Below are 27,340 nucleotides of genomic sequence, written 5' to 3'. Positions count from 1 at the left end.
AATAGAATCAAATAACCTACCCAATGAACCATTCTTGCTTTTGGGAACATCAGCACTCTGGGATGATGGATGGCTGTCCTTCTCCGGGTTAGCTGACCTTCTCTGTTTTCTGATAAGGAAAAAGGAGTGAGAAGAATCCTGCATCATCACTTATAGTTACCCCTTCACTGAAGCTCCTGGCATTCAACCACTCAGGCCAAGTTCTTCCCACCAAAATGTGAATTTCTTGATAAAGCACTGCCTTTATTTCAAGCAATGGGTTGTTGTTTTATTTAGAACCATTCTGGAACCAATCTTGATGTTATTTCCACTACGGACAAGCTATTTGCTTTCCCCCCGGTGGTCTTTCCCATAGGGTAAGGCAAAAAGAGGATAGGGCCAGATCCAAGAATGCAGCTCCATCACAAGGTAATGCTGCAACGGTATAGCAGAAGCACCCAGGATGTTGCAGGTGCAACAGTTCAAGCCAGCGCACATGGCAGCTCTTAACTGAGACAAATGCTGGTAGAAGTGAGCAGGATGAAAGGAAGACTGGGAACAACAGCAAGTCTAACCACAATCTTAAAGACAAGATGCAGAGCCCCTGCAACCACAAGGAATCAGCAGAAGCCCCAAAATGTGCTAACCAAGACTCACTATGAGCATGCAGCCTCTAGACAGCAGTTCTCAACCTGTGGGTCCCCAGCTATTGTTGGACTACAACTCCCATCATCCCTGATTTCTGACCTTGCTCTGACCTAGGGGTGATGGGAGTTGTAGTTCAACAACATCTGGTGACCCACAGGTTGAGAAAGGCTGCTCTAGAAGGTTGCCATGAGAGAATCCAGCTCTCTAACTCTAAAAGTTTTGCCACTTCTGGGCTAAAACCTCGAGTGATTTGTTCATAAAAGCCAGGTGTGTGGAGGGCAGTTTGGGAGATTTTTAATTCACAATTAACTCTCCTATCATATTTCCTCACCTTTCTCTTTCAAGACCTTATAAGAATCTCTCATGAATCCTATCTAAGTTAATTGACCAATACCACAAAATCAGGGTCAACCATGTGATGGTCCACCACTCTCTTTGGTGTATACATTCCATGTGACCTTAGGCAGGGATGCAGGGTTAGAGTATTGTAGAGGAGATTCTGGGTGCAGAATAGATGAAACTCAGTGACAGAGCACCTGGTTTGCATGCAGAAGGCCTCAAGTTCCACCCTCAGCATCTCTAGGTAGGGCTGGGAATGTCTCCTCTCTGAAACCTAGGAGAGCTACTGCAAATCAGTGCAGACAACAGAGCCAGGTGGTCAGACTTGGGGTAAGGTAAACTTCCTGTGCGTGGTCTACATCAAAATATTTCAAATCATGAGACTGATGTTGTGATCATGAGATTGGAAACCGGTTGTCAAGCCTTTAGGTATGTGGCCCTGAAAGCGAAGTTATGGCTTTGGCTTAAGCTTTGTTTCAGACCGGTGGGTTTGGCCCCCTTGATTCTGAGGGATAACTTTAAATCTCCATGGGAAGGGGAGATAGTGGAGGAAGTGCAGAAGTGCGGGTTGTCCTCCCTTTATATAGAGTCCATGACGTATAGCCACGCAAAGGCGGTGATTGCCCAAAGATTAAGGGATATTGCGAGACAGGAGGACATAGCCCGTGTGAAACCAGGGCTGTTTCTGGGGGAACAGATGTACCGAGCTGCTCCAGCTCGCTACCTGGCGGATATCCACTACGTGGAATACCACAGACTATTTACCGCGGCTAGGCTGAATGTTCTTGACTCGGCGGTTCTGAAGGGAAGATATGGAGGAGTCCCATTTGACCAGAGATTATGCCATTGTGTGTTGGGTGAGGTAGAATCCACAGAGCACATTTTACTGAGCTGTCCCTTCTACAACGATTTAAGACAGTATCTTATAACCCCATATTTACCCCAGCTCAGTTCCCGGCAAAGAGGAAAGCAGACAGCATATCTGCTAAATAAGTCTTCTAGGAAAACAACTTTGTCAGTGGCTAAATTCCTTTTCCTGGCACTCAAGCATCGGAAACGTACAATTGAATGCCTTGATGTGGGTTATCTGTGAGAGGTTTAGTGCTGTGGCCCTACCTTATTCATGTACCCCTATGATGTTTTAGTTCATAATTCTGTATTGTGTTTTATTTCTGTGTTTTATTTCTGACTATCGGTCGAATAAAGAAATTGATTGATATTTCAAATCTTAAGAGAGAGTCTCAGAGGAGCAAGGAATGTGCTTGATAAAATTGATCACTTAGTTTTGCTGCAAGCTGATACTATTGTTATGTGTTTGTATGTGCCAGATCCCTCTGATCCCTGGATGCAGCAAGTATTAAAAGCTAATCAAGCCCGGCTAGCTTCCTACAGTTGAGAGAGTTGTGGCGATTCAGAGAGCTATCCGCTAGCTCTGTGGGGATTGTTAATAGCCAGACAGATAGTCTGGGTCTATTACTCACTCTGGAGACAGAGTAACCTAGGATTTATCCTCAAGACACTTGGATCAACGCTGTTTTTCTGTTGCCTGCACCTTGGGCAGGAGCAAGGAAGAGCTTGCAAGCTAAGGAGCAATGCCAATAAAAGAATCTCACCCTCTCTTTTAAAAGCCCTTTAAAACATATTTGGTACAATGAAACTGTGATGAGAATCACACATCCCCTTTCCATCTGCTTGGGGAAATTTATAATTTGAAAATCTGTGAGTACTACCTTTTGTGGCTGAAAAAAGAGAAAGGAAACTAATTGTTAAAGAGTTACAGCAAAGCAGACAGGCTGATTTCTGGTAGACAACAAAAATTAAATCAGATGATAGGAAATCCTCAATCCTTTTACTTTGTTTCTTGCCACTAAAGAACCGGGGAAATAGAAAGTGATGCAGCCATAACTAGCCGTGAGAAAGGAGGCAGGCAAGAATCTGCTTTTGAAATAACACAGTTACAGCTGCAGAAGTCCAGGACTTTTAAGGGGGAGCATTAAGGTGGATTTAATGTCTAATAAGATCTAGAACATTAAAAGCACCCAATATGGTACCTTTGGATGACCCAGTGACTGTTGGTATTGTTCAGCAGTTGATGGATGAATAATTTAAAATGATCAGATCAATCTTTGATGAAGATAAAGGGAATGATGGGGGAAAATGAGCCAGAGTAATATGAGGTCGGAAATGGAAATGGAAATGGAAAGGAGGAATACACAGAGGCTTCAGACCAAATTGATGAAATGTTGGCAGGACTGGATCAATAAATAATTAAACGGAAAGAAGCAGACGGTGATGCAGAAATGGAAATGATTCCCACACAAGGATTTGGAGAAGTAAAAAATAAAATCACAAATGGTGAATTTGAGAATTACGGTATTTGAACTTGGTGCTGATAGAGTTGAGAAGGGGGGAAAGATCTGGGACTTCAGTACTGGCCTGTTCTAGCAGAGAAAAAGTACTCTGCATATGATCTGAATTCAGAGAATGATGGTATTAAAGTTATGGTACTCTCTCTGGAAAAAGACTGGGAAAAAACAAAAATGAAAAGTGCTAGAGCAGGAGAGCAGGATGTCACCATAAACATAAACAAAACTGGAAATAGAATATAATAGGAAATAGAACTGAACATACAGAACTGGGCATGAACAAGCAGATTATAATAGGAAGTAAAAATGGAATGTTGATCTAATGTGTGATCACAATGGAGAGACTTTAACATGGATATGGATGTAAGAATTTAGTATTCTGCAATATGGAGTCATGGTGGTCAGAATTAACAGAGGTAAAAAAAATGGTTAACATAATTACAGAACCTATCTTGGAAAAAGAAATGTAGGAAGAAGAAATGAATGATTCTGAGACACCCTGATTTAAAGGAAATATTGTTCAACAGAGAGTGGAGAAGATGGATGTTTGTATGGACTGAAGGTTTAAAATAATTACTATATAAGGAACATGGAAGTTCTCTTACACCTTTTGCTGATGTTTTACCTTTGTTTGCTTCATCTTACTCTTCTCTCTTTCTCTTTTCCCTTTCTTTATTTCTATTGTCTTTTTCACTTCTTTGTTTATTTCTAATTTTATTGTATTATGGAAAAATAATACTTTCTGTTGTTCATCAGGCAAGGGGTTTTCCCAGCTGCCTTGCCCCCACCCTCCATTAGAAGAGAACTTGGCCCCCTTCTTATGTAACAAGAGGACTTACTCCCTTACCTGTTTATGGGTGATACACCATTCAATTTTGGTAGCAGGTCTTCAGGTGTATATGGTGTGCTTTTGCACCTGGCATCTGAACTACAAAGCACAGTTTGAAGAAATGGAAAGAAACCTGCACTGGGAAGGTTCCGGGGGGCCAGATAACCTGGAAAGTAGGCAAGAAATAGGTACAAATCAGTATGGCTTGGTGGTATGCATGAGAATCAGTGAAAAATTATGCTCCATTTTTTTATTATTAAAAGTTTCTGATAATGAAGATAAGTAAAACAGAACCACACATAGATTAGAAATGAAGGTTTTGACAGCAAATCTAAGTACAAAGAAGAGTGATATTTTTTTTCCAGCGGCCACCTCGAAGGGCAGAAGTAAACAAAGCCTTGTGCAGATGGCCAACCAGATCAAGGGGGTCAGACTTCCCAGCCCTGTTCTCCATGCATTCAAGGCTCCATTGGAGAGGGTCCTGCAGCTTAGGACCCCCTGCGCATGGTCTAGAGCCTGTCTTATACAGAGTACAGAAGAAGTGCCCAGGTCCAGGATGAACAAAATAAATCAAGGAAGACTAGAAGAGACAAGAGTGGATATAGCCACTCAGATTGTTCTAGAAAACTTTATAACATATCATATACTATTCTTTGCTCCTAGTCCTGCCAGACCTGCTCCTTGCCTTGCTGGCCTCTTTGCACCTGGCCTCGAAGGGCCAGGCCTGACTGACTCCACTTGGCTGCTGAAAAGGCCAGAGGCCACCTTCGCTGTGAGTCCAGCAGGACCTGCTTCTCAGGATACCTAGAGACAGGGTGTGGGGTATTGTTTGGGGTTTTTTGTTGAGGTCAAGATTTAATTTTGGAGATGCTTAATTTTGTTGTTTGGGGTATTTTTAAGATTGATTATTGTTAGCCCTTATTATGACTTATGCAGGGATCACTTAATTTTATTGCATACCTATTGATATGTAATTTATTGGCTATTAAAACTTTTGTTATATTTTTGTGATTATGTAAATCTTTTCATGTTGCAAGCTGCTCAGAGCTTGGTTTAACTGTGGAAAGCCAGCATACAAGTAAACAATGATGATGATGATTAAGTGTAATGGACTGATGAGCATTTGGCATTCTGTTTCCCAGGTTACTTTATCCTTGCCTGGTTTTCTGGATGCAATGCACCAAGGTTTCCCCCCACTATGAACTCTATTACACCCTACTGTAAAAGCTGACTAAATGGTGCACAGAAAAAGTATTCATCCAAAGTCATTAAAATCTATGTCTTTATCGTTGATATTTTAAATATGAGTTAATCCCAATCACACGTGTGGTGGTATGGTTTAAAGTGCATATCAGGTATGTGCTGAACCAACCTCCTCTTATTCACCTCTCTTTCTCCTGCAGTCTACCCTCAGCCAGCTCCCTTTTGGTACTGGAATCTGGCTGGAGCAACGGCAGATTTAGGGCAGTGCAAGTGGTTCCCCCACAAAGGACACCAAGACAAAGAGGCACACAATAATATATTTATATGGGGTACCTACTGAGAAGATCCATTAAAAAGCAACTGTACCAAAATGAATTATTGCGAAAATAAGACATCTTTATGAGAGTTGCCAAATTTTGTCTTCACTCAGGATGCCATATTACCAAAGTCTGTCCCTGCTGGGGGGAAAGTAAGGAAGGGGTGAGTTCACACTTAGATCATACTCTCAATTGAGGAAAGCTCATGTGTAAATATTCAGGTCTGCTAAGAGCTCATTTAGTTTAGCCTAGTTGGCATGGTGTGGAGAAAAGCTTTTCTCCCTTGTCATACTAGAACTCCTGAACATCCAGCAAAGCTGAATCTTGGAAGGTTCAGGGCAGACCAAAAAAACTCCACCTTTGTTGCATGTAGTTAAACTGTTGAATTTGAGTCCACAAGAGGAAGCGATGGCCACCAGTTAGATGGCTTTGAGAGCATCTGGCCCAGCTACAACATAAATCTCTCCCATATCAGTCTCTACAGCCACAACAGGCGCTGTAACTCTCCAACAGTTTGACTTCACCCCTGAAGGCACACTCCTCCATTGTTTCCCAAGACAGACAGGTGCCAACAAGATAAATTCATGGAGCAAAAGGCTATCAATGTCCACCAGCCACAATGACCACGTTCTGCCTCCACTATCCAGGCTCTAGGCCTCTGAATGCCAGGTGCCGGGAATCCCAAATGGTTCTGCTTGCATGTTTCTCATAGACATCTGGCTGGCCACTGTGAGAACAGGATGCTGGCCTCTTCCAGCAGGATTCTTCTTATGACCCTTGAGAATTCAGCCAGAAACGACTTGTTTACTCCTCCATAGTCCTTTATATTAATAAAGGAGAGGACTATGGGGTGTTAACTCTGCTTTAGAGTTGAAAATTGCAAATGAAGTCTACCTATTAATTAATGACTGTTGGAAAGCAAAGCAACAATGATTGCACAGTTGCCTTCCTGTTCTAGAAGTGGATTCAGATGTAATTAAAGTAACATAACATTAAAATGACAAAGCAGTTAATTAGTGCCTTCTTAGGGTAGAACATCAGTTGTGGACAAAGGGGTTCAGAAACTGGAGATATAGATAGATAGATTATTTGCAGGTTTTCCTGATGGTGGTTGCAACATGAAACCATCGGGGTTTGCTATTTATATCATGTAAGGACAGTAAGTTTTGTTTATGCAAGCATTTCTACTCTATCTTTCTGTCCCATGACTGAAAAATCTATATATACAATAAGAAAAATACAGGAAAAACCATAATTGTAGCCAACAAATAAAAGCAAAGAGTGTCCAATATGCAATCCCTGAAACAACAACAAGGAGAGAGTATAAAACTGGGGGAATTAAAATATATATAAAACACTCAAATGGCTTTAAATACAAAAAATACAGGAAAATTAAAAATTAAATCAAGGTTAAATGCAAAATTTTGTTCCACCAAAAGATAAGGAACAGAATAGCAAGTAAGAACATAGCAGTTCATAGGAACATCAGTTTCAGATTCTCACAACACAACACATGTTTATTCAGAAGTCCCTCTGAGTTCATTGAAACTTCATAGAAAGTTAAGTTTGCAGTCTAAGGCAGGAATCTCTAACTATTTTGACCACTGAGGAGATTCCTTAAGGGCTGTCAGACCTCTATTTGAAGGAGGCCTCCAAGGTGGGGCACATGGTTCTTCCTCTCTCCATTTTATCCTCATAACAAGCATCACTCCTGAGTAGGGATGAGAATCTGTCTCCCAAGTCTCCAGCACTCAAAACTACTATTTTAAGGACCCTGACCCCAAGTGGGCCTGGGCAATGTATTGAGGGGCAGACTGAGATGGCGGCTTCACTCAGCAGTATATTGCGAGTGAATCCGCTGCCACTCCTGAGTTCCTCTACCACCAGTGCCCAGTGCACCAAAAGAGAAACAAGCTGTAGCCGGGTGCTGGAAGCAGAGGGACATAGGAGCGACAGCAGTTAGTGATATACCGTGGAGTGAAGCCACCATCCCACTCTGCCCTCATACCAACGCAGATGGAGATGCAAGCTACAAGGTTTTATGGAGCCCCTGACCCACCACTGGCTCACATGAGCTGGTGGTGGCGTGCAGGCTCCATGAAACTGCTCCATTGAGGGGCGCATGGTTGCCGCTCCCGTCAGCCGAGCAGTTAATGGAGCACCCAGCCTGCCGCTGGCTCGTGCAAGCCAATGGCGGGGTGGGGGCTCTGTTAAAGTGCTCCCTTCCCCCCGCTGAAGGAGCCTCAATGCTTCTCCGGCTTGCATAAGGCTTCACGCCCCTAGCTGAGCAACCCTAATGCTTCTCCTGCTCGCATGGAAGTTGGAGAAGGATTGGGGCTACTCAGGTGAGGAGCGGGAGGCTTTGTGCTCTCTAGCTGAGCAGCCCCAACGCTCTCATGCAAGGTGGAGAAGGATGGGGTTGGCTAGATGGTGAGCATGAAGCTGTTCCTCCCTGGCGCTTTGAGGCGCTGGGCTGAAACCACCTTGGCGATCTCACCCTGATGCCTCAGCGCTGTGGTAGGAAGCAGGGTTTTGAACATCGCAATGTACCACTAGATCATGATGTTTGCCTAGCAATACATTGTGATGTAGAAAACCTGACATTGTCCAGCCCTAATCCCAAACACAAAAGGCTTTTGTAGATTAAAATCAGCACACTGAATTGTGCTTGGAGATGCACAAGCTTTAGGCGTCTGCTGTTCTGTAACTGCACAGCTATTCAGTGGCATAGCATGTGTTGCCAGAGTCTGGGACCTTGCAGGGGTGGGGAGGGAAAAGGATGGAATACGCATGCACATGCAACTGCCTAATTGCATCCACATCACACAGGAGATCATAGCCACAGAGATAAGAAAAGAGAAGTCGATCTGTTGTCTGTGGAGGTCACTTCCTGTAATGGCTTGGCTCTCCCACAGAAGCGAAGCAAGACACTGGTAGTAATTATCTCAGGTTTATTGCTCAAACACATAAATCACTCCTTCACTCCGTGTCTGACTCCAGGTTAGCAGTTGCCGAGTCTAAACTCTGCCCCTTCCTCTTCCTCCAACAGGGGAAAAAGCCCTTTCGCTTTCGCTCTTTCCCCCTCCTCTCACTGACCCTTTCACGCCTTCGAGTTTGGGGGCTGGCTATTTCCGGCCTCTCTCCCTCTGTTTATGAGCTGAAACTGTTAGTCTGTGTATCTCTGCTCTGGCGCCCCTTTCCTTGTCCACTATGCTCAGGGATCAGGTTACTGTCGCCATCTGCTGCCGGCTCTCTGTTCTCTGTCAGGCAGCCAGGCTGGCCCTCCTCCTTCCCACATTCCCACATCCCACATTCTCTCTTTCTCTGGCCTCATTCCCAGACTCTATCAGCTCCAGAATGAAGCTGACACTTCCTGGTTCTCATGGAGAAGCTGTTTTCAGCGGACCCAGTGACAGAAGCACACGCCTGTATTAAGGCAGCACCAAGTGTTGAAATTTTGCACCCGGGTCAATGACCCCTCTGCCCCCCTTTGCTACGCCACTGCAGCTGTTCAAGCAGACACAGAACCCCTCAGACAACCTGTTACTTTACAAATGTGGAGCTGAGATATCCCACATTAATACTGTACTGTGAGGGTGAAACTCACCTTGGTCACTAGCAATGGAAAACATGGCAACAGACAATGTGTTCCGGGTTCTGTCTAAGACTGAAAATGCCATGTTTGGGGATAGCCTTCCTCTATGCTAGTGTCCTCCAGGCAATTTATATTAGCTCTGCTCAGCATGGACAATGGTCAGGAATAATGGGAACTATAATTCAAACACCTGAGAGCATTAGGCTGGACAACTCTGCTTTAGGAGGATAACACACTTAGGTAACACTAGCTATGGTTTTCTTCAGAGTTGTTGATCACAAATGTTTGTTTTTAAAGGGTATTTTTTATCATTATTAGAATTTATTTTTAAATGAATCTTCAACTTCCCAACATTAAGCAAGGGAGTATGTTCCTGATTAGATCTTTCTTTCTATGCACCAGAAACGCTTCCCCTCCTTGCCACCACAGCGCTTGGACTGCCTTTCTGCCCACACCACCCAGATCAATTCCGCTTCCAGGTCATACGCAAATTTCTTCACTGATCTCTGGGATGCTGTGGAAGAAGCAGAGACCTACATTTTCCTCCCACTGCACCTCACACCCAGTGCTTCTTCCTGCGCAGTTTCTCATGCATCCCAGAAAGTCAGGTGCTCTTGCTTAGAGGCTGAGAGAAACAATCCCTCAAAAATGCTGCTTCACTCCTCCATTCTTGTACTTCTAATAACTTCAGGATCTGTTTTCTAGCATCTAGTAAAGTATGACGGATCTAAGAAATTAAAACTGGCTGTCAACTGAGGTTGAAAATAAAATTAGTGGAACTGAGCCTTCAAACACATCCCGTTCTTGGTCCTGAAAATCATAATCTTTAAGCATGTTTCCCAAACCTTTATCTTCACAATGAGGCTTAGGGTCTAGTGCTCACTGAGACAGTAAATCTGCCTCTAGGCTGTACTATTTTAGAATGCAGGTGGACACAGAAAACTAGTCTTCTTCCTTTTTAATTTTTTATTTATGCATTTTCACAAACTTAGTATACACATCTTACATTTTCATTCTCTTATTTCTTTTAAAGGACTTCTACCTCCACCTCTCCATGGTTCTTTATTTATTCTTTTTTCCCCCTGCATATCCTTTTTAAGCTACCCATTTAATTATATATATTTGCAGTAGTGTTTTTGACTGCTGTTCATATTTCTAACCCTTCTTGGAAATTTATTCTTTATTGTATCTCTTTAAATACATGGTAGTTTTCTATCTGTAGATCTGTAAGCTGGTATAGCCTAGGCACAGATTTACTTCTTCATAGAGAGCAAGGTCCCAGTATTGCATTGCATAGCATTCAGAGCTGGCTCTACCATTTGGTAGAGTGAGGCAACCACCTCAGGCAGCTGGTTATGGGTATCATGAAAGGGTAGCAAAGTGATAGTTCTTTTATTTATTTTATAACCAGAGTGAGGTCCTTGTGGAGTTTTCTACCATAAGTGCCAGAATAACTCATTGGTGTTTTTATTCACCATTTCGGGTTTTACTTTGGTTTTATTCAGCTGCTGTTTTATTCTGTTCTAGACATTGAACTGATGTCTTTTTTCTCCATATGATATGGTTTTAACTTTCACTGTAAACTGTCCAGAGTCCAATACCATTCGTTTCTCACTCTCATGACAAGATAAGTTCTTCTGCACATGCTGCCTTGCAAGTCCTGACATATCCCATTCTACACGCCACTATAGTACACTTGTTGACTAAAAATTCAAAAACTGAGAATAATTCTGCAACACAAAGTACATAAACTATGATAATTTTAAATTTGACAGCGAATTTGAGTTTCCTTGATACAGAGCTGGGAGTGGGGGAGGGCAGGGACTGGCATATAATAGGTAGGAGCTGATTATTCCAGTAACAGAGTGCTTTAAAGTTCTGAATGCATGTATCCTGAAAATAACTTACATAAGTTAGGTTTTGGAACCGTGGGGCTTTAACCTTGATGCACACCCCAGGTAGCGGTTCAGGATAGGTAGTGGATCTGTGCCCCTTCCTGAGGGTGAGGCAGTGTAGGTGAGGAGACCCTGGAAGTTACCTGTGCCACTGCCCCTTAGCCATGACAGAGGCAAATCCTGTTAAAATTTAACTTTACAAGCTTTGCCACCATCACAGCAAAATGATGGTGGTACACTCATAGGACCCCTTCCTCAGTGTGGCATGGATAGCCCTGGCACAACAGCAGATCAGGGAGAAAGGAGAGGGGAAAGCATTGGTGACAGTGGGGAGGAAGAGGTGTGGGAGGGGAAGCACACCAAGCTGAGGCTTAGTTGCCCGGAGCAAGAAAACAGCAGGTGTAACCTGGCTATCTTCTGCAAGCATAGACAACATGAATGACTCTGGCCCTCTAGGTAATCTCCAAAATATGTAGATGTCTTCTTATTTCATAACACAACCCATTTCTGTTTGTTTTGGGGAGGACAGGGGGGCTGGTCATGCCTAAAAACATTAGGAATACTACAGTTACAGTCTCCAAGGTAATCTGCTACTTTACAGTGTGGAGATCTTGAGAGACCAGCTCTGCTGAGCTGGGTTGTTGGTATACGAACGTCTAGCAAACAGTGGAAATTGGGAGAGGAGTGTTATTGGGTGCTGCTGAGATAAAATGACTAAGTCATGCTCAGGTGAGGAACAAATGGAAGTAAGGGTACTGCATGAGAAGCCGCCAACTGAAACACCAGCAGACACATGACAAACCACCACCACCACCCCTTCCAAAAATGTTCTAATGAGCTTCCACACTAGTGGTTACCGAAGATATACAATGGCTATTTCTCCTGATTGGATTCCCCACAGTAAGAGGCATCATCTGAATTAAACATACCAAAAATAAGAAGTGCAGAATGGCATTTTGGGGACAACATCTTTTAGTCACTGCAAAAAAGCTTGTGTGCATGAGCAGCGCTGATTCCACAATAGCCTCCTGTCTGGGAGCATCCCAAGCCTGCATTGGTTTTTTCTCCTCCAGGGAGCAAAGCAGCTGGGTGGGGTTTTTAGCAGACAAATGTCCAATGTAAAAAGATTAAGTAGCTCCTCTCCCTGCCCCATCAAATTTAGACACCTGCCATGGTGCAGTTATACTACCCCCAGTTTATTATTTTAAGATTACCCAGCCCTCCATCTCTGGTAAGCAAAGAAATGAAGTCCATGGTCCAATTCTTTCTAATAAGGAGATGGGAAAATTTGGTGATACCTTCCACTCTACATAACCATCTTCCTCTGCTCCGGAAGATGTCAAACCTGTCATAGCTGTGATTAGCTGGAAATTGCCAGACTAACGTGGGTCCTGAGCCCTTAAAGATGAACTGTAGCCATGCAGTTTATTTGTCCCTGTTGAACTCCCCAACTGCAGCTAATGCTGGAAGTGTCCAGCAGTGACCATTGAGACTAAGTTCTACAATGTCAGTTTGGATTAAGTGTAGGATTAGTTAGAAAAATATTCTGGTATAGTGTTTTACTTCAATATTGAATTGTACAATTGCTATATTTTTTTTTTAATATCATGCAGAGACCAGAAACTATTAGCTAACAGGAGAAGGATCTTGTTCAACTAGTTTCATGCTGCTACAGGCACTGTTCCTTGTTCCTACAATTCCAGGTGAGCCTGCAAAATAAATAGCTTGCTCTATGTGAGCGTAAATTGAAAGAGAGATGCTGAAGAAACTATTAAGAAACATTCCAGCAAACAGGTTATACCAACCTGACCTTGAATATAGTAAATTCAGATTATCTCTTAAGCGTTTTTGATTTCACACACATGCCGGTGTCATCCAAAAGGAGAGGGTGTGGCACCTCTACACTTCCCAAATTATGCTTAGAATCAGTGCATAAAGTCCCCATTGACAAAACCATCACACAAAATTGGGCACCTAACTTTGCTGATAATAGGCAGATTGGGGAGAGAGGCAGTAGACAGAAAACACTCTTCTGGGACAATGGTATCTAAGAAACTATTAAAAGCTTTTTCTTCCCAGAGTATGTTTAGCCCAGAAAAGAGGAGATTGAGAGGAGAAATGATAGTTATCTTCAAATAGCTAAAGCTTCTAGAAGTAAAGGACCTGAGCCTTTTCTACAGCAATACAAATCCCATATCCATCTTTAAAGGGGGATCAAGTTACTCACAGTTTGGCTGGGCTTCTGGAGGAAATCTGGTTCGTATGATGGCCATAAGGATGAATAAAAACACAGGCCATGCAATTAATGTGAATGACCAAACCTGTGAGAGAGAAGCACAGCAGTATGAATCCTTGTTAAATGGTTAAAAGTGTATGTCAGTAACATAAAAGGAAAATCTGTTCAACAAAGCAACTCACACACATACGGTATATCAAACATCAGCTTTCCAATTCTCCTTCTACCAGAATCCAATGCATTCACAAATAATCACTAGAAACCTTGTTTGTTTGTGGTCCTACTTGTCCTAGCCTTCAGTGGTAGGGAATCTGCCTTGCAGAGAGAAATCCCAGGTTCAGGTAAAAGCATCTCCAGGTAGAAAGAAAAAGTTCTGCCTGAAACATTGAGTGGCCACTGCTCGCCAGTGTAGATCATACTTGGCTAGACCAATTGGACCAATAGTCTCACAGCCAGCCCAAGCCATTTGGGCACCTGAGACGAAGCACAAAATGGTGCCTCCTGCTGCCACCACAAGGGAAGAAGGGGTGAGTGAAGATCAGGAACAAGGGCGGAATCGAAACAACCTTCACCAATGGTTGAAGTGGGAGTCAAAGGCTGTTGCAGGGCTGAAAGGGGCCTGGTCTGAGTCACACTGGGCAGGTGCAGAGCCCAGGAGACCCCAGACATTAGCCCCATAGGGGTGGGGGAGACAAGCTGAGCCTCCTATTTGCCAAGAGGCCACTGTAGCAAGCAGGGTGGGGAGGCACTGCCAAGGAGGCAGCAGATTGGGTCTCCAAGAAGCATGCAGCAGCGATGTGCTGGTCCCGGGGGGAAGGTTACCGTTGGCGTAGTCACTAGCCTGGAAACAGTTCACAAGGAGCGGGGCGAGGTCCGAAGCAGGAAGCCGGGCGGGGACAGGAACACTGGAGGGTCAGGTCTGGGTCCAGGCAGGAACACGTACTCAACAACAACGTTGCTCCCGCAACCTGGGACCGGGCTGACTGGCCTTTATCTTCTCTGAGGCCAGGGGCGGCCCTGGCCCCCAGGAGACCTGCCTCTCCTGGCCTTAAGGCGAGCACTCCTCCTGGGAGAAACCAGTTCCCTTCGCCTCTCTGCCCTGAGCCTCTGCAGTTCAGGAGAGGCTGAAGGGTTACTGGGCCCAGGGGGAGACTCACCTGCAGGCACTGAATCCTCAACCACCTCTGGGGCCAGAATGGATTCACCTGGTGCCTGCTCCTGAGGATCCGGCACAGGTGCAGGCGCTTCAGAATCAAGGCCCTGCCCCAGTTCAGCCGGCCCTGGAGGCAGGGACTCCTGTGCAGGCTGGGATTCCTCCGGTTCAGCCTCTGAATCGGATTCCCAGGCCATCACAAGCGACAGCAGCAGCAGCTGCAGGAACTGCATTTCTTGGAGGCTGGAGCCAGAGGAGCAGCTAGCTGCTCCGGCACCCAGGGCAGCGCCTGCGGCGAGCGTCCCAGGGGATGTCACCCATGGTGAGCGGTGGGAGTCCAGGGGGTGGGGCGGCAATGTCACCCCCCTCAGGGATGACACCCGGGTCACACCGCCTCCACCGCCCCCCCTTCCTCCACCACTGACTGGAGCTTTTGCTCCTGTGGATCCTGCTGCCTGAGGCTTCTTGGGTGGGCTGGCCCTGAATGGTCTGACTCAGTGAAACATAGCTTCCTAAATTCCTTGTTCCTCTTCAACCAGCCTGATTAATATTCTACAGCCCTTTAAATGTGCTTGTAGGAGGGGGTTATTGTTTGTTGGTTTTCTTTTAACTATTTACTTGTGTTTTTACCTTGTATTTTATTCTGTGAACCGCCCTGAGAGCTTGTGATGAAAGGCAGTATATAAATCAAATAATAAAATAAGTAAGTGGACTAAGTTCATTCTAGACCAGGGGTCTGCAACCCGCGGCTCCGGAGCCGCATGTGGCTCTTTTACACCTTTACCGCGGCTCCGGGGCGGATACTAGCGAGGGGAGGAGGCGCATTGTGCGCCCCGACACTCCCCACTGTGGCGGGCGCTGTACTGGCTGTGACGTCGCATGGGGGCGGTGCGTGCGTTAGTCACGCACTGTCCCGACGTCACCTTCCCGCCTGCCCGCTACATTGTAAAGGGCATGTACGCTGGTCACTGCATTGAAAGGGGGCATGTACGCTGGTCACTGTTTTGAAGGGGAGTGAAGAACACACACACACAAAAAGGTAACTTGTTAATTTAACGTTTATTTCTATGAGGAGGAGTAATTCTGAGGGGTCAAACAAAGAAATAATAAAAAAAAGTGACAAAAAAGTTATTTTTATCATGACGAGTTTTGCGGCTCCCAGTTTTTTTTCCTTCGGAAACGGGTCCAAGTGGCTCTTTTTGTCTTAAAGGTTGCAGACCCCTGTTCTAGACTCAAGTAAGCCTGGCTTCCATAGAAGGTTCCCCAGAGAGTCTCAATCCTTGAGAGCACTGGTAAATTTTAAACTAATTCTATAATAGTTTTTGAGATATTATCCTAATTGAACAGTTAGAGGATCAGTGAAAACCCCATATTTTCTTATATTGCTACACAGCCTGCAAGGAATTCTTATTTAATTTACACCAGTGATGCATCTGATCAAATCCTATATTTTAATCAAGGCTTATATTTTGATCAAGGTTGTATCTTGAAAATGAGCTCAAATTCACAAATGTTTCATGCCAGGCAGGAACTAGGCTGGCTAAGATTTTGGCAGATGTTCATCCTCTTGGCCAGAGAGGCCCTCTGGTTTATTGCGGTCATAAAAAGGCTGGAAACAAAAGGTCACACTGACCATACAAATTGCAGAATACAATTAAGCTGCAATTAAGCCTCACATTAAACTTGAGCCACAGGGCAAACGGCAAGGGCTAATGGAAACAGCATCTGGCTAGCAAGAGAGAGAGTAAAGAGCCATTTTTAAGCTGTTCCTTGTTCTTTTTAAACTTGAGATTTTTTACTCTGCAAAGATTTCTTTTCCTTTTAAGAAGTTATTTATCTTATGTTAATGTATGAAGTATATTGGCTTAAATGTAATTATGCAAAGGATTTAGAAAGTAATAGTTGGAAGAGACCACAAGGGCCATAGAGTCCAAACCCCTGCCAGACGGGAAACGCCATCGGAAGCACTCCTGACATATGGTTGTGAACCTCTGCTTAAAGACCTGCAAAGAAGGAGCTCTTTCATAGATGGTGTGTGAAAAGGTGAACAAAAGATCTGTTCAGATAAAATGAGAACCATTAGCCATCTGTTTTGCAGGGAATAGGGCAAGAGGGGCCAAAGGTGATCTGGTAATTAAGGTGCCTTGTCGAGGTTAATGGCTACTTGTTTGCCATTTATAAATACAAGAAAATATAGCTCTCTGTCTCCCATAAAAGGTAATAGAAAATGGGTGTATCTTTTATGATTGGTTCTAGCAAACAGCCAATAGGAATTTCAGCCAGGCTGAATGGACAAAGGAGGAGAAAGGGGGCTGGATTGAGAAAATATAAGTGCTGGCCATAATGGCAGGAGAGCAGGCCAGAGCTTGGTAACCATATACCACTGTGCCTCTCATTTATTTGTCCGACAAATAAATTATTATTTTAATTTCTCTATTGCTGCGTTGAATATTTCATTCCAGCTAAGCGTTAACCACAAGCAGGGTGCTACACCAGCACACGGCAAATCAACTCCTGAGCCTCTTTTTTTATCACAGGGACCTACAAGCAATGCAAACTGATTTTATATAGGCAGAAAAATGTCTCTGAAAATGATACAGAACTGTTAATGTCTCTGAAAATGAACTGTTAAGCAACATTCATAGAAAAAGAAGTGGAAGCTCCTGGAAATAGTAGCTGGAGCAGCCACTGAAGCGGCTTCAATTCACTTGCAATGGATCAAAAATACCCCTTTCTTCCATAGTTATCATGGCAACAACAATAATATTTAAACTGTGCATCTTCACAGTAAAAGAACTTTGTGCACATTTTCTCAGTTATTTTTACAATATCCGTGTAAAGTAGAAGAGCATTAATACTTCCCCATATTGCAAATGTAGTTGGCTGCTAGCTGGTACTCCTCATGCTTCACTTATGTGTTGAAGCAATAAACCATGAGTCTCCAGCTCAAAGCTCAAGCTCATATCACAGCTAATTGCAGCTTGTATATTAGTTCCCAAATGTGTCTTTTTGGGGTGGCATAGCTGTCTCTTTCCTTTGGTTGGGTGCACATTATTCCAATCCTTTGCTTCTCAGGTGGTTTTCTAAAATTTTACAAGATTTTAGCATCTATAAAACTAGGTGTAACTGGAAACTGGGAGCTTGAAAATATCCTTGTTTCTAAAGCAGTTAAAACTTGAGCCATAGGCCAGGCATGCCACATAGGCGAACTCCAGCCCTCCAGGTATTTGGGACTACAATTCCCATCATCCCTGATCACTGGGCCTGTTAGCTAGGGATTATGGGAATTGTAGTCCCAAAACCTGGAGGGCCCAAGTTTGCTTATGCCTGCCATAGGACATATATTGAGGGAAGGCCAAGTGAATTATGGGAAATCATCCTAGTGATAGTTTTAGCTTTCTCCATGCAATGGGCTAGCTGACTTGGGCGAACTGGAAACTCATGGATCTCTGGCACCCTGTACAAACCAGAAGTTACATTTTGTTTCTTTGGATACCAGATGAGTTTCCAATCAAGAGATAAATGAACTTCACCCATAAGGAAAGAAAGTAGTGAAATATATTGTACAATCTAGCCTTAATTTACAAAAACAACAAATCAGCCAAGAGATTTCTTCTGTTTCAAAGAATCCACCAGACTTTGACATGACAGAACATGTTATAGATTTGGAAGGGGAACCCCCCCCCCAAAAAAAAACACCTTAGAAATTAATAAATGATAGGATTTTGATTAGCTGGTATGTGAAGGGGGGAAATATAAGCTGCAGAGGAATTCCTGGGCTAGTCTATGAAAAATGACTTGGCCAAGCTAGGGCCATTAAGAAACATTACAGGGCCATTGGGAGCCATTGCCAATGCAATAAAACTGTCCTTCCTCTTGCCCGGAGGTGTGAACAGACACTGGGGCTTTGGAAGGTTGGCAGGGTAACTGGGTATGAGGTAAAAAGAGAGTTTTTAGCAGGTTGTTATGGGAAGAAGAAGGAAGAATAAAGACTGGGATTCATCTTGGGCAGGTTGGCTGAAGGCTGGCTGGGAGAGATACCAGACTCCATGGCTGCGCTGCTGTGGGGGACAAGCTCCTCATGCTGTAAGATCTGGACTCCCTTCATGCAGAATGAAGGTGTAAATAGGTGAATAAGCCATATTTCTTAAAGCTATGACACTCTCCACTGTGTCTCAATTCTCCAAAGGAAGACAGACCCTGGGTGAGTGCCTGGAACCCCATAGAGTTTGGTAGGGGGTGGGGAGGCACCCAACTTTATACATAGCATCCCAGTCTAACTCAGGAATTCCACCCCAACCCACCCCAGTCTTTCTGGTACTGAGTTAAACAAAGTAGGGTGGGAGGGAGGTTTATGGGAATCCTATTGTCCCCACTGAAAATGTGACAGCCTTTTGGGTGTGTTTTTCATGCCCGTTCTGAAAGACAGCCAAAGGGAGGGAAGAGGGAATTTGACTCCCTGGCTGGAGCTTAAACAACTGGGCTGCTAACTTCCTTGACCCTCCCAGTTGCTCTTTGTCGACCAGTTGCAGCAAAATGTGCCATTAGGGACTTGTCCACATTTCCCCTTGTCCATTGGCTAGAAAGCATGTTGTTTCACTTGAGGAGGAACCTCCCCATAGCTCAGATGTTGCTTTATGCTCAAGCAACTCTACATTTTACTCTCTTATTGGTTTATGTTGTCATACATGCTCAATGAAGGGGAAATCAACAAATTAAAAAACATGGAAAATGTTTTAAGGCACAGGTATTCTAAGGAAAATAATAAATGTCTTCATTATGGTCATAGGACCCATTTTGATTGAAACACACAGCACAAATGAATAACCAACCAATCACACAACAGGGACAGTATGACTAAGACAATCTAGCATTTGAGCTCTTATATGCCTATTTTTTTAAAGTCACTTGCTCAGTAATATCTGGGACTTTGTCTCAGTGCCCCAGTAAACTATTTGGAAAGTGGTGAATTATATAAAAGTTGCAATATGGATGTGGTTTGCCAGTGGGCACAATGGCAGCGTAGTGCTGAGACTACCCATACAGAGAATTTTTCTGCTCTCAGTGATAGCTTAAATCATAGAAACAGCTATAGATTCGCTTGATTGGGTAGATGATGCAATCAGGTGGCTTGCAGGAAACTGCAGCCGTATAAAATCAATAACAACACGGCTACAGATCCACTTCCCCCAGCCCCCAGCCCACTGGATAGTGGAGCAGACATGGCATACAAAGGCCAACAATCGCTCTGGGGTGCGAAACAGCTGGCAGCCGTGGCTGACGATTAGATTGGGCAGCGGCACTGCAGCTGCTGTAGCATAGACTGCAATCTTTTTCCACCCAACTTACTGAGATCATGAAGACAGTAAAATGAAGCATAGTGTTAAAATAAAAGTACATGTGCTGATGTTTCAGGGACTCTAGTATTACATGTAACACAGCAGCCCTGTTCTGATGTTCACCTGAAGGCGCAAGGGCTTAAAACATGGAAGGGGGCTGGGGAATGCACACAAATTCCATCCCATGTCCCCAGGCATGCAACTCTTCTACAACTCCCACCATCCCCAGCCAGTAACTTACTGAACGGCAGCAAGGAGAGTTAAGAGTTCAGCAATATCTTGAGAGCCAAAAGTTCCTCATTCCTATACCAAGCAAATGATTTTCTGCTACAAATTAGAATGAGTGTCAAATCTGAAAACAGGTACAGTGGTACCTCTGGTTACATACTTAATTCATTCCGGAGGTCCGTTCTTAACCTGAAACTGTTCTTAACCTGAAGCACCACTTTAGCTAATGGGGCCTCCTGCTGCTGCTGCTGCGCTGCCACTACACAATTTCTGTTCTCATCCTGAAGCAAAGTTCTTAACCCAAGGTAATATTTCTGGGTTAGCGGTGTCTGTAACCTGAAGCGTATGTAACCTGAAGCGTATGTAACCCGAGGTACCACTGTAGTAAGTATTAGTGGGCATAGCAATGAGTTATTTTATAAATCTTTATAAATCTTTAAAAGGATACTTATTTATGTAGTAACTGAATATTTAAATAAGTAATATGATGAATTAACATGTTTAATGCTGAATTAGGAAGAAAGAATGATGTTACGTGATCAAGTTAAGTATATAAGAATTTTGATTTGGAAAACCGTTAAAATGATATGCATTGAAACCCAACCAGGGGGATACGAGGAAGTCACTTAACAATGTTAATACGATTAGTTTTAATAAGGTTTGATTTTTGATTTTTTAGTTGTTAGTGTGTCTATAGTTTTGTGAAAATCAATAAAAAAAATGGGGGGGAGGAATTCTAAGAAACAAAAAGTTAAGTGCTGCTGTGAAATCAGTGGTTGAAATCAGTACAGTTCTGAAAGGTTCAGTCTGCCATCTTGTTTCAAAATGGCACTTGATGGTATCCAAACATACACAAATCCCTGCTTCTTGCACTGTGTTTTATTTCAATCTCTGTGTCACAGGGTGTTTTCACATGAGGCTTATTCCATATTTATATAAATAGTAGGAAGGCTCAAAGGCTAGCCAAGTCTCAAGTGTGAAATTGCTCAAAAATTGACTCAGATAGGCCTTGGGACTTTTTTATATAGACATTGAAAGAAGCCTCTGATTAAAAAACCAAAATATTCCAATTGCCCAGGCAAGCGCATTATGTGACCCATGAGACCAGCAAAATAACAAGGATGAAATCAGGCCAAATATTTATTGACAGAAGCAGGCAGGGTAAGGGTTGGCATGGCATGGGGTCCTAGGATTAGTTCATCATTCCATAAGTCCCACATTGGAGGAATGGGTCCACCAGGTTTGAACCATCCCAAACCCGTTTCATGGGAGTTGGCCAGTGTTGAACCTTGCCGTGGTGCAAGCCAAGCAACAAGGTTTCACTGGGCAAACAGGGTGAAGATTCCAACCAGGCAGATACCCCAACCCAAACTTGGGGGTGCCGTGGTCAATCCTCCCCTCAGACCCCTTATGGAGGGCCCCTATACTGTGTTGACCCTGCGCAGTGCAATGGCTCAGTGAAGGCTCTAACCCAGGGGTGCATGGGAGTGAAGCTCTGAGCTCCAGGGGAAGCAGTCTTACAGTATACTGTATGTAAAGTTGTGGGTTGACATAACAGACGGCACAGCGATTTCTCCAAGTAGCTCTTTATTTTGTAAGCTGGAATAGAACTGACTGCAAACAGCTCAGCCGGCCTGCTTTTATAGGCAGCCGGCTGTCAACATTGTAGCAACAACAGCCCAGAGTTTCCCGCCTAAAATAACTGACGCGGACCTGAGTGAAAACTATCTACAGACCTGAGTGAAAACTATATACAGTATCCCCCTGCTGGCCCAGGGTGAAACTTCACTACATAACACTGTATAAGCTTTGCAAGGTATCATGGGACATCATTCAGAGAGGATACTAGGCAAAACCTTGCTCAGTATTTTGCTCAGTCTATGGGCCACAACAGCCAGGAAAGGGCACTCTGCACTTATTGGGCACAGAACAAGGCCTGTGCATGTGCAAACCTGTATGCCCCTTACCCAAAAGAAGTTCGAAGGGGCTTAAAGCAATATAATCAAATCAAATCCACAAAATGCATGAAACAGCCATTAATTTTTTTAACAAAAATCTTATTTGGACAAACCTACCCAGATGCTTAGAAAGTTTGTTTTCGTCTATTCTATTGTGGTTTTAACTTCCTGTATGTTTTAAATTACAGCTTTAACTTTTTAAGTAATAATTTTATTTTGTTGTCTTTTTTATAAACCAGTTTGAGGTTTCTTTCTACAGTCATGTGGTATATAAATTTTATGCAATAAATATATTATTAAACAAGCCATAAACTATCATGTCTTCATGAATCTCAACCAGGAGGGCATCATTCCAAATGGCGTATTGTTACCAAGGTGGCAATAGTAAGTTTTATTCCTTGGACAGCCAAGGAATCTGGAGCAGGGCTCAGATGATGGACTGAGCATTCAGAAAGGAACATGTGGAAGAAGGTGGTCCATAGAGAACAGGGGTGGGGAGCTCTTTTGGTCCACCAGGCCAGAACACTGTTCAACAGTTCAACACTGTTTGACAAGTGGGCGGGATAATCCACCTGTTAATCCTGATGTCATTGTGATGTCAGATGTCTGAGAGATGGGCTGTCCTGCCCACCCACCCAAAGTGGTGGTGTAACTCAAACTCTGTTTAAAAGGCTTGCCTTCCCTCTGCCAGGCTGAGGGCGTCTCAGCCACCAGCAGCCCCACCCTTAAATGGAGTTTGGTGTAATTCACCTTGGCTTATCTTCCCAGAGGTATCTAGCCAGCTGAAGCCGGGGTGGGGTGGGGAAGAGGAAAAAGAAAAGGCAGCTCTCAGAATTCCTGCCTTGGCACACACCTCCACCTGCCTGCTCATTGTATCTGTCCCATTGAGTCAGAATCCCCAAAGGGTAGAGCTGATGTAGTCAAACCACGGCAGATGAAAGACTCTTCAATATAACCAACTGCCACATATTTAAGGGGCAACATTAGGACCAACAAATATCACAAGCAGTAGCTCTGTTGAGCAACAATCCAGTAAGGGGGGGGGATTATAGAAGAGAGGGGTTTTTTTAAGCCTTCAGATGGCAGAGTGCAGAGGGGAAAGTTTTGTGAATGGACTGTGATGCACATTAACATTTGACAGGGAAGAAAGATACCCTGATTTTAAATAAAAATGGCAGTGTTCACTGGATGAAAATCAGGGAATATGGAGCTGAAAGTCTCCTAGCCTTCTCCCAAAATAAAAAAGCAGACAGATACCTGCTGAAATGGTTTTAAATTTTAACATATCTCACTACATTAAACTACCACTCAGGAAGTAGATTTTAATGCTTAGTTGTCATCACATTGTATGATACAAATGCTCACAAACTGCCAAGTTTCTTGAGGGAAATTACCGAGAAAGTTTTGCATAATCCTGGCAGCCCAATTTGTACAGCTATGAAGTAATTTTCCTAAAATCAGTCCAGGGCAGCACCTGCTCAGAAAGTAGATGCACAGGTACAGTCCTAAATAAGTACAGCACTAAATAGGTATACCTATGAAACAGGTGCAGTGGAAACTAAAAGGTCCTGAACCAATGAAAGGCAGTCCACCTTGATTCCTCAGGATGTTTTTTTCTTCCTTTTGTAACTTTTCCTCCAGCTGAGGTTGTAGTTAAGCACTGCTCCTTTTTCAGCCTCAACAAGTGTTTGGTTCATGTGCAAGGAGCATGGCAAGCCTGGTCGACTTCTGCACACACACAGCAGAAAGAGATGGGATATGGTGGGATATGGTGGCATAATTCCCAGGAGGTAGAATGGTTGGTATCACTTCTGACTGCAAGTAATCTTTGACTATTCTTCTACATTTTTTAAAGGGCAAGCAGTCTACTGAAGCCAGACTCCAGCCCAGACCTTTGACTGCTCTGCTAGTTTTCTCTTTGCAAAGGGTATTTTTAACAAACGTGAGCATACATAAGCGTGACCCACCACCTGCAGCCTACACTTGAGCAGCCCTTTCCGACACTTCAACTCATTGCCACCTCATTCTGCTACACATGTAGACCAGACCACTCAAGTATCACCGTTAAGGAACAAAAAGTCAACAGCAATTTGAGCAGGCCAAATAAAGGCAACTGAGACTTTGCTTCTGTTCTGAGGCAACACACCTTTGAACATGATCTAAAATGTAACACCTCCACATTCCTACTCAGGGCTCTTCCACCAGCAAATATCTTCCACCTTAATTTTTATTTTTTTGATCAGTGTCACAAGCCATTTCTCAGTCTGAACCTGCAAAGAATATAAGGTTTTCTCTCATTTTATTATTATTTCTTAAATACTTACTTTTTGCCGTTTGACGCCCAGCCAGTTCTTCCACAGCAGCACCCGCAGGTGCTGGAATAGTGAAGCCATCCTTGGAATTCCCTCCAAAAGCCAACTGGTTCAGTCTTCTCTCTCCCCCCCTCCTTGAGGTGTCCAAATGCTTATGCTGCGCTGGCCCACCACTCTGAATGTGACCTTTCTCTGCGCAGCATAGCTCTCAGGAGCTTGCTCATCAACCTGTCTCTGCTCTGTGCACACAGCTGCCTTTCCTTCTGCAATAGCTCCTAGCAAATGCAACAGGTTATTCCTCCAATGAGCAAGGAATGGGAGCAGCACCAGCCAGTACAATCTTGAGTTAATTATAATATTGTCTCCCTCTCTTTGAGCTGCCTCCAGTACCTGTGTGATAAAAAATGGGTGGCATTCCAAGATGCTTCTGCTGGGATATAAGCAGCACACCTTTTCCCCAATTAGGAACTCCCTGCCACCTACACATATTGCCTGCAGAAGATAAGTCATAAAAGAAAAGGAGGCAGGAACCAGCTTGACAAGCCAGTGTGTCCAGTCTCACTCTTTTGCCTGCTTTCCTATGCATATAAAGTTGGCAGGGAGTGCTATAAAAGAGAACAGGGACTCTGACTTCTGTCTTAAAACAAAAACGACCATGGTGGCTCTTCCTAGGGATGCATGTGAATAGATGCCAGGATAGTTTCAGCTCCTTCTTAATCATTAAGACAGAGGGTTTTCCCACCTTTACCTTTCCTCCACACCTTCCAGGCATGGTCTGCGCTTTGAAGCTCCATGTCCAAGTGTGTGTGCTCTTTTACTCCAGAGCTTTTTCTGTGAAAACCTGCTCTTTACTGCTAAATCAGAGCACTCCGTGGGAAACCTGAGTTGCTGTTTTTGCAGGCAAAGCTCTGGGGTAAAAGAAAGAGCGCTCAGACATGGAGTTTTAAAGTGCGGATCTGAGCCTGGAAAGCACAGAGCATGGGCGTAGCCGGAGGGGGGAAGAGGGGAATCAATAAAAAGCAGTGGCGTAGCGTGGGGGGTGCAGGGGGGGGCCGGCCGCACCAGGCGCAACATCGGGGGGTTAGGGTTAGGGGGCGCAAATCCACAGGTTAGGGGGCGCAAATCCAAGGGTTAGGGGGTGCAAATTACTTGCCTTGCCCCGGGTGCTGACAACCCACGCTATGCCACTGATAAAAAGCAATACAAATCAATACGAATCTGAGGTTCTGCCCCCCAACAACAAAAATCCTGGCTACTCCTTTGGCACAGAGCAAAGGTAAGTGTGGCTAAGCCCTGAATGTGTGCCTTAGTCATAAGTTACTGTGGTAACACAGTGGCCAATCAATAATATTCATTTCACCAAGCCACGAATGTTCCAAGTGGAGAGGCCACGCAGGGGTGGAGGACGGCGTGGTAATTTTGCAACACACTGTGGGAGTGTCATGCTGGCGCAATTTCTCAGAGCTCCCTTTCAAAGGATATAGGCACTGCAATTTTTTCTTTTAACTCTTCAAGTCTTTGCACTCTTCATTCATACAACATATTTTGTCCTGAATGGAGTGTGGCAAGTAAATTTAATTTACTGTTTCTATAAGATGAATAGAATTGATTAATTTTGTTAAATTAATGTAGGTTGGCTATAAGAGTTTGACATTAGGTCAGTAACACTACTTCAACATTAATTAATTTCCTCTCCACAGTTGAATTATGCTAATGATTAAACAGAGGTAGGTAGCTGATTGGTTGTAGGAAAAAGAAGAAACAAGCATGGATCTGGAAGTGTTCTCAGGGCCAAGTCTTAATACCAAAACATTGTCATTCTGGTTCAAGATCTACATGAACTTCAAAGAGGATTTCAGCAATAAAGGGAAGATGACAGCTCGGCATTTGAATCCCTTTGTAAGGTTGGAAGCTTTAGTTCAGTGTTTCCCAAGCTTCGGTCTCCAGCTGTTTTTGGACTACAATTCCCATCATCCCTGACCTTGCTAGCTAGGAATGATGGAAGCTGTAGTTCAAAAACTGCTGGAGACCCAAGTTTGAGAAACACTGCTCTGTTTGAACATCCAAGTGCAATTTGCTGCTCCCCTTTCCTTAAATTTAAAAGGCCCAAGTTAGTCATGTTGATTTTGAAAGTGGTTTTGAATCTGGCACCACTGCATCAACTCCTTATAAACTTATGAGATGCAAATAGCATGCAGAGGCTATTTCTGTCCAAAGTATGCTTTAGCCCAAAAATGTTATCGGATGCTACTGCTGCCTTCCACATCAATCTCCAAGCAGTGTCAGCTTCCTGGGGTTATAGGCACTTACTCAGGGTTCATGTTTCCATCAAAATGAGACACAACAGATTGTGGTGTCTTTGTGATATATGGTTTATTTACACATATATACAACATGAGCCTACGATGGAGGGGTTCACAGCATTAACACCTCAAGAGAGCCGTGCTTCCCTCATAACCACAGCCTTGGATTTCAGCAGAAATCAAGCATGGCTCTCACTCACTGTCTTGTGCCTACTTCTAGCGCAGCTCACACAACTCAACTATGCCTATTGTCCTTCTCCCTACCAGCCATGCCCACCCATTTGCCCTCTGGCACAAAGCTACTTCCTTTTGTTATACTAATGACCCCGCTTAGGCTCCTTAACTCACCAAGAATCTGGCTTGGCTACTTCAACCACCGAATTTCCCAAATTCTAATATATTGGGCTAGGTAAAAAGGTAAAGGACCCCTGGATAGATAAGTCCAGTCAAAGGTGATTATGGGGTTGCAGCACTCATCTTGCTTTCAGGCCAAGGGAGCTGGCATTTGTCCACAGACAGCATGTGGTCATGTGACCAGCAGGACTAAACCGCTTCTGGCGCCTCTTCCACTCTGCCAGGGAAAAGACGAGAGTGAGAAAAGCATACTGTAAGCAACCAAAACCGCAAGAGAACAGGTGTA

At 43.9% G+C, this 27,340-nt stretch overlaps 1 protein-coding gene across 1 annotated transcript in view; it reads right to left on the bottom strand.

Annotated features, from left to right (window-relative positions):
- The window catches only part of ABCA12 (ATP binding cassette subfamily A member 12), a 121,278-nt gene extending 96,590 nt beyond the window's left edge, over positions 1–24,688 (bottom strand). Inside the window, exons 1-4 of the mRNA XM_083702351.1 lie at positions 24,410–24,688; positions 13,399–13,492; positions 4,180–4,327; positions 21–109 (exon numbers count right to left, since the gene is read on the bottom strand). Coding sequence (XP_083558477.1) covers positions 21–109; positions 4,180–4,327; positions 13,399–13,492; positions 24,410–24,478 — 400 coding nt within the window. The 5' untranslated portion in view covers positions 24,479–24,688. The remainder of the gene's footprint in view (positions 1–20; positions 110–4,179; positions 4,328–13,398; positions 13,493–24,409) is intronic.
- Between the last annotated feature and the right edge of the window lie 2,652 nt (positions 24,689–27,340).

This window comes from Podarcis gaigeae (assembly GCF_964106915.1).
Source record: "Podarcis gaigeae genome assembly, chromosome: 1".
Classification (NCBI taxonomy): domain Eukaryota; kingdom Metazoa; phylum Chordata; class Lepidosauria; order Squamata; family Lacertidae; genus Podarcis; species Podarcis gaigeae.
The sequence above is the reverse complement of the archived record's forward strand: the minus strand, read 5'-3'. Positions and strand labels throughout refer to the sequence as shown.